Source organism: Podarcis filfolensis (assembly GCF_964270895.1).
Source record: "Podarcis filfolensis genome assembly, chromosome: 1".
Taxonomy (NCBI): domain Eukaryota; kingdom Metazoa; phylum Chordata; class Lepidosauria; order Squamata; family Lacertidae; genus Podarcis; species Podarcis filfolensis.
Genome location: NC_139604.1, coordinates 102,773,429 through 102,781,596, shown reverse-complemented (window position 1 = coordinate 102,781,596; position 8,168 = coordinate 102,773,429). Strand labels below are relative to the sequence as shown.

Genomic DNA, 8,168 nt, shown 5'->3' with positions numbered 1-8,168 from the left:
AGAGCAGGAGCACCAGCATCAATTTTGCTTCTTCCTCACCCCTCAACCTCTATCTTCTGATAAGCAGGAGGTCAGGTGAGTAACAGTGCCTTGCCATTCCATCTGCTAATGACATTTTGGAATAGCAAATCCCATGATTTAATTCTGCGCTGTACAAAGCAGCACTTCTTTTGCCTGTCCTGAATCTCCCACCATTCAGCTTTATTCAACAATCCTAGATAGTATTAATAAGACAGAGGGGGAAATTATCAATACCCTTTACCCATGCCATGAATAATTGTATAAACCTCTGTCATATCCCCCACTACTTGCATTTTTCCCCCTAAACTAAGTTGCTCCGAACAGTGAAACATTCCCTCATAGGGAGTCGTTCGAAGACGCTAACCATTTTAGTTGCCCCTTTCTGCACCATTTCCAGCTCCACAATATTGTGTTTTAGATGAGCTGATGAAAACCGGACATAGTGTTCCAAATGTGGTTGCATATCCAAGATTTGTATAAAGCCTCTACAATTGGAAGTTGTGCTTTTTGATCCCTAACACATAACTCTTTTTTGCAGTTGTCACACACCAGGCGTGTAAGCATGCAGTTAGAATCTTTTGCCCCAATATGCATCACTTTACACTTCCTTATAATAAATAAACCTCATTTGCCATTTTAATTCCCATTTCACCCAGAGCAACCCTGAATAACTGGGCGTCACCTGCAAACTTGGCACAGCTCTTTTAGGGACAGGTTAAAAAGCACCAGTCCCAATACACCTCCTTGGCAGACAGACTGGTTTAAGGAAAATCCAGGTCTCCTATGTTAAATGTCCTATGATTTACTCTACACTAGATGGCACTGCAGATAGTTGACTATAGACTCCTTTTCCTCTTCAAGGCAGCAGAGAGGCTGTTTCTTCAGACTTGTCTGAAAGCCCCTAGCGTCCTGGTTTCATTGTCAGTGCAAAGTACAGTATATGGCTTAGATTACAATTCAAGAGCAGGAGGAGAAAAAAGCATAAAGGAATTTGGAGATGGGAGGACATGAACAGCCTATCTAGATGACAGCAACTGAGACTGATGGCAATAGTCCTGAAAATGGCAAAAGCCGCCTCTATATTTCACTAGTCTGTAAATTAAAATGGCATTTCTCAGTACTCAGATTTGGAAAGGCAATAAACTCCAGATTCTGCCAAGCTCTTGATTCTGTCTGTCTCTGCTCCTTAGTCTCCACCAGGTTGCAAACCTAACTTTTCAGGATTCTTTGATCTTTCAAAGACTGGAGTTGTGCAGCCCAGAACACCCACAATATTTCCTCCCTAACCACACATTGCAGAAGTGATCAGTAACAGCAGGCACGCTATCTTTCAGGGAAGTCTTTTTTATTGCATTTCTTGATCATCCTTCTTCAGAAACTCTTGATTGAAGCAAATAAACCCTGAAATTTTCCCAGAACATGCTTCGGACAATGACGTGTAAAGCCCATTCCACTATGCAGAGGCCCGGGGTTTCCAGTGCAAACAACAAAAGAAAGGTCCTAATGTAAGTTCCTCAGGGCAGAGACCCATTGTTGCTCTTTAACCATGTTGTATAATCGATATAATTAATAAAAAGCTGAGAAGAACCCAGTAACCTGATGCGTAGTGTTTTGTGTTAGATGCTTTGGATGTTCACACAAAGGTGGAATGTACATCTATTATAAAGCCAAAGCAATCCTACAATGTTTTTCATGTTGGGTTCCTATGCTTTTAACGGGGGGGGGGACACATACACAACCTACAATCTGGCAAGTCCTCAGTGTGCACCGTACACCTTTGCAAAAAGGTGGCCTTATGGAAAGGGGTTGCACTTCACCACTCTGCAGCATTCTCTGCAATATTGGAAAGATTGTGTCGTTTGCAATGTATGTGGGACTTACTCCTCCACAGTGCTAAGTTCAGGCACCCCTACAAATATTGCACTGTGGCCCTATTAAGTGCTGGGGTCCGTCCTGCAAGGCCTGCCTGCTCTTTCCACTCCTCCCCTTTAAAACAGGGCCAGGAATATTTACCAAAATACCAGGGCATTTTAGGGCTATATCTATCTAAAATATCAAAGCAGGAGGGAAATCCCAAAAAGAAGGACCGTGAATTCTTTTCTCTTTTTTTGCATATCCCGAAAGCCCATCGAGGAAAAGCCTGGAGGAGTGGAAGGCCTCGAGGGGTGGGGTGGGCGCCTTAGTCACAGAAAGCCATCCAAAAAACTTTCCCTTCTGTGGAAAAAGCAAAAAATTTCCAGCGAGTGACTAGGGAAGGGAATTCCTCGGCCACAGCCTTTGCTGCCACAGCAGCAGCAGCTTCCAGACAGGACTGAACTAGTTGGCCCGACTCGGCCGGGAAATTCCCGAGCGCGCAAGCTCCGCCCCGGCGCAGAAATCCCCTCCGCCGAGGCTGTATAGGCAAGCGCCGCCGCCGCCGCCCGTCAGCTTCTCGCCACGACTTCGCAAGGCAACTGCACACTTCGGGACCCGCGGCTCGTTCTCGCCCAGGCCATGTTTTTCAGCCCCGGCTCGCTGGATTACCCTATGGATATAACGATGGACAACCACCCCCGGGACGCGCTGAAGAAGGACAGGCAGCTCAGCCTGGTCCAGGACGACCGCCACGACAGCGGCTTGGACTCCATGAAGGAGGAGGAGTACGAGAAGCTCGTCAACGAGCTGAGAGACATTCGCATCGAGCCGGCGGAAGCCTCCGCGGGGCTCCAGAGCGGCCCCGGCCAGGGCGCGCAGGCTTGGAAACTGCAAGTGACCGAAGACGGAGACACGTAAGTCTTGGAGGACTTTGCAAATTCGGGGAAGGGGATCGGAACTTCGACCTCCGTGGGCGGTTTTGCCTCGCGTTCCCTCGGAAGTTAGCAAAGTGGTGATCTTAATGCTTTTCCTTGGAAATGGATCTGGTTGGAATTAATGGGGCTTATTTCCAAGCAAATGTGGTTAAGAGCCTGGTGGCCTCTGTTCCCTAGATGTGAAGGAAACTCTCTAGAAAATGTAGCACGGGACTATCGCGAAGAAGGAAATGTGGCGGGTGGGGGCAGCTGGGCGCTGCAAGGGAGACAGCGATCCTTTTGATTTGTTTCCCCCCCTGAAAGGCGTCAAGTTTGCTATTTAAATTTAAACGCCTCTTTAATTTTTAAAAGAGGTTTGAGAGGTTAGCATGGCGACATGCATGTAAAAGAGTCCAGGATGCACGCAGTGCGCGGTTGAATTTCAGCTTGCTTGAGCGCAGTGAATCCCCGGGAATTACGCATTTGCAGCGGCGAAAAAGACCCTGCAGGAAATTCGCTAGCTCTTTTAAAGCGGGGCCCTTCATAATAGTTCTGAGTTACTGACCCAGCAGAGAAGAACAATCAGTAGAGCGAGCCAAACGCATTTAACCCCCCCCCCCACATAATAATGTAGATTCTTAGCGCTCATGTTTGACTCCATCCGCATTTGTGTTTATTGCACAGGCTGCCTTGCAGGGGGGAGCGAGGAGCCTACTATGTAGATCAGTAATAATAGAACGCGGGGTGTGCGGGGGGGGGAGAGGTCCTTTGATGTCGCTCGCGTTCTGCTGGTTACATAAAAGCCCGGGGATTTTTGCAAGTCTGGGTTTTCCCCTCCCCGCCCGCTCCGCCTTGTGCCTGGGCCGGCTGCCAGCGGATAGGGGCCGGGACGGGGTGTTCTCACAAGCTGCGAGGGGGGCGGGGCTTGAGGGAGGCGCCGGGCGGGGCGCTCGGGAGGGGGGAAGCGCTCTGGAAAGTCCCTGGCGCCTTGCCCGGAACACTCAGCTCACAACAACTCCGCGGAAAACACCAGGTAGCGAGAGCACGCGGCTTCGAAAACCCCAGGCTTTCGAAATCGCCTCTCTTGCCGCTGAGGCTGATGTTCTTCCTCCATCATGACTCGGATCCTGGGCACGTTGCCCGCGGGATGACGAGCAAGAGCAAAAGAGCTGATTAGCAAGAGGTGGCTGGGAATTTTTTTGTCCTTTGTTTTTTCTTTCTTTCTTAAGTACTCACCATCGGGTTTTCCCCACCGTTTTCCTCTTTGCAGATTTCTCCATCTGGCAATTATACATGAAGAAAAGGCCTTGAGTTTGGAAATCATTCGCCAGGCAGGACGAGACAAAGCCTTCCTGAATACCCAAAATAACCTCAACCAGGTACTTACCCGGCAGGGTTTTCTTTCCTCTCTTGCAGGGATCAAACATGGTGCCCTAGGGGACTTGGAAGCTCTCCAAAAGAAACATTTTTGGTGGGAGGAAAAGATAAATTTAGGGAAAAAATTCAAGGGGTTTAAGTAACTCATAAAATTGCGACCTTTAAGCATAATTATCCCCATCAATAACCTTGGCTCATTGATGAGGTTGAGCTCCCAAGAAAATGGGGGTGAATTTGTGGCCTTCCATATGTTGCTGGCCTACAACTACTCTCAACCCTGATTCTTGACTATGCTGGCTGGGGCTGATGGGAGTTGAAGTTCAGCAACAACTGGAGAGCCACAAGCTCCCTCTGCCTTATTTAGGGCAAGTCTTTCAGGCTACAAGGAGCTTTAAATCAGCAATTTGTGGAAGTGACTTTTCATGGTTGGCTCCAAAGTATAGTAAAATTGGACCACCAACACAACAGTGTGATTGTTCTCTCAGAAGTGTATCACATGACAAAAAGCAAAACATTGAGGAACTTTTCAAAGGATTTATGGAAAGTGGTTGATCCTGAAAAAACATACTTTCCTCAAGAAGTGGGTTCAGGAGTGATGACTAAGAAGATTGTTTTGTGTACTATAATGGCTAGTCTAGGAGATTTTTCTTTTTTCTGGTTAACTATAATGCTTTCTCAACTTCCAATTTGCAGACTCCACTTCACTTGGCAGTGATAACAGACCAGCCAGAAATCGCAGAGACTCTTCTGAAAGCTGGATGTGATGCAGATATCAGAGATTTCCGAGGAAACACCCCGCTGCATATCGTTTGCGAACAAGGCTCTCTCAGAGGTGTCGGTGTCCTCACACAGTACTGCCAGAAACAACAAATCGACTCTATCCTACAGTCGTCCAATTACAATGGTAAGCACACATTCTGAGTCTGAGCTGCCAGCTCACTGGGTACTCCAGCCCTTGGCACTGTGCTACATTGCCTTGTGATTCAGATAATTCTTTCCAGCTCTTTCTGTATAGCAAGTGTCAGCCAAGGAAGGGAGGGGAGGGTGTTCCTTGTTCTTGCTTCGTAGTCACCTACTGGAATCAAATAATCAAGCTTCTTTGATCAGAGTAGGCCATCTTTAAATGGCTATAGTGTATATGATTTGAAAAATTATAGCCAAGTGTTGGAATGACTTGTATCACATGAAATTTAATCTCCTCCATTTCTGTTTCATAGGACACACGTGTCTCCATCTGGCAGCTATTCAAGGTTACCTGGCCATAGTAGAACACCTCTTGTCCTTGGGAGCAGATGTCAATGCTCAGGTAAGATACCTGCCATTTTCAAACAAGCAAACCTCATCCCAGCAATTTGAGAATGAACATCTTAGCATGTGTCCGGCCTAACTGAATGCACCCTTTTCTCTTTTTTTTTTTCAATAAACAGGAGCCTTGCAACGGTAGGACTGCCTTGCATTTGGCTGTCGATCTACAGAATCAAGAACTGGTGTCGCTCCTGTTGAAGCACGGAGCGGATGTAAACAAAGTAACCTACCAGGGCTACTCTCCATACCAGCTCACATGGGGAAGAAACAACTCCTTCATACAGGAGCAGCTGAGGCAGTTTACGACGTTGGACCTGCAGATGCTACCAGAAAGTGAAGACGAAGAGAGCTGTGAATCAGAGTCAGAGTTCACAGACGATGAAGTGAGTGGCCATTTCTCCATTCTATGAGAGAGAGATTTCTACCATAATTTGCACACACATTTCCCATTAAGGTTGTTAGGAAGCAATTGTAAACAACAAGGGACTAGGTTTTGCTTGCCTTTGACACCTTGAAGGTATAAGCCTGGTAACAGAGTTATTACCAGTCACCCATCGGTGTAAGCACTGAATACTCAAAGGTATAGAAAATGCATTGATTAGATTCATTTGAATCTAGCAAATCATTGCACTGACTTCACACAAGGAGGAAAACTGGCTTTAAGGGAGCATTTGACATGATATGATTAGGAAATCTTTTAATAAATTTTCAAAAGTGGATTTAAAATTTAAGGTTATTTCAAAGGAAGCACATTTGCACATAGATTTTCTGGTGGTGCTATTTGCAACCTACTATTTGTTATCTCTACTTCCCTCTAATATTATAAGCATCATATTAGTCCAGATTTTTGTCTGTTAATAAAATGTACCACCACAACAAAGAATTTTCCTTAACTACTGAGTTTTTACTCCAGTCCCTTGAATTATATGTAGCAGCTCCCAGATTTTTTTAAGTTTTTAGAATGCAGGCTCTAGTGTTAATTATCAGGTGCTATTTTCCTCATGTGAGTGCAGCTAAATTTAATGGAACACTTCCTTGGGATAATGGGAAATGGCCCTGTATTCCCCTTAGAGAATTACTTCATGCTCTTTCTTAAAGCCTTCCATTAAGCCTGATTTGCTTTTTCTTCCCCTCATCTAGCTCCTGTATGATGACTGCATCATTGGCGGACGACATGTGCCTTGCTAAAGTGGGAGCGTTGCGCGAAGCAGAGGCGAGCAAAATGTGAACAATTACTGAACACACAGCACAGTACAGAGCATGTTGTTAGAACAGCAGGTGCTGCCTGCAGTTCAATGCACAGTTCGGGCAGGAATGAACTTTGGTTGTCAGACACCAGAAGAAGCCTGGGCTCATTTGCACCAGAGAGTAGATTGTACAAATAAACGAACAGAGTGAGAACTTGGACGGTTGACCTACGTATTCACTGCATGCTCTACAAGGGGGCTGGCCCAGGTCACCATCTGCTGTGTCCTTTTGGAAGACATTCCATATATTTCTGACTGACTGATAACAATCCATCCCAAAGACTGAGCTCAGGTGCCCTTTGTGCTGCACGGCAGGCAGAGCGGTTGCAACCCAAAGAATGTCCTCTTCTCCATCCACAGGAAAGGGTAGCAATTAACGTTCAGGCTGTATATTGCAAGCCCTATGCTTTGCAATATGTATATTGTGTGTAAATATTGTATATTTTGTGAATAGCTTTTTTGGTACTTGTGTATATTTATTAAAAAATCAAATCAAATGAGAAATGCACTGAATTGATGAAACTCTTCCCCCTGCTGAAGAATTGCTCATCCGCTTTCTCCTTTCTGAGGAGTTAGGTAAAATCAAACATCTCAGGCAATTGGTTCATTCTTGCACACATTCACATTAAAGAAAGCCACTAGTGTCCTGTATTAGTAACCCAGGGCAGGGGGTGGAGAGGGACGAATAGGGATATATTTGCACCCACGTGCTGTTTACTCATTTTCATACTGGAGCCAGGTCAGTTCAAAAACCATTGCTGATCACATCAGTCAATTGTCAGTGTTCCTTTGAAAATAAAGCCTCCATTATCCTTCATGGTATATTAGGTGCCACAAGGCTCTTCTTTGCAGTCCCATTGGTTTCCGTGGAGAAATAAAAGCATGTATTTAACTCCCTCCAACTAAAATCTCTGGGATTTGTCAAGGCCCAACTCATACCAGGTTGTGCCACAAATAAAAGCCATTATCCCTGCCCATTATCCATTCAGGTATATATCCACCGGTCAAGTGTGTCCACCACAGGTATTCCTGGACCCTTCCACAGGGTCTTTCGATAACCCAATTTGAAGCTACCCCTCACGTCTCAGGCTTGTCAGGTGGAGGTTTGCCCCATGCCATTGGTGTGTTGCCCACAGTTATTACCTGACCTGGCTTTACGAGGTTTATCTTCACTACCATATTGCTGCTTTTATATGGCCAGCATATAAAGGGGCAGATGAGGCCAACAGTGGTCAAGAAGCCGGCTTCTACGTGTGATGTAGAAGGATGTGAGGGGCAAGTGGGGCTTGTCAACCTGGGAAGGTAGCCCGTCTAGGAGAAGGAAAACTGATCCTGAAACTCCACTGCCTTGCAGGGTATCTTCAGGAGAAGAAAAAACTAAGGAGTAAAACCCTACACACATTCAGAGTGGAGTCCCTAAAGTGGTTGGATGATGCCTTGTACACCTCCT

The 8,168-nt window shown here is 45.9% G+C and overlaps 1 protein-coding gene across 1 annotated transcript; it reads left to right on the top strand.

Annotated features, from left to right (window-relative positions):
- The first annotated feature begins 2,391 nt into the window (after positions 1 to 2,391).
- Positions 2,392 to 7,222, top strand: NFKBIA (NFKB inhibitor alpha). Its single transcript, XM_083575995.1, has 6 exons — positions 2,392 to 2,789; positions 4,060 to 4,168; positions 4,860 to 5,070; positions 5,384 to 5,472; positions 5,594 to 5,854; positions 6,612 to 7,222. Exons 1-6 carry the CDS (start codon positions 2,515 to 2,517, stop codon positions 6,657 to 6,659), a joined length of 993 nt encoding a protein of 330 aa, XP_083432121.1. The 5' UTR covers positions 2,392 to 2,514; the 3' UTR covers positions 6,660 to 7,222.
- Positions 7,223 to 8,168: the final 946 nt, after the last annotated feature.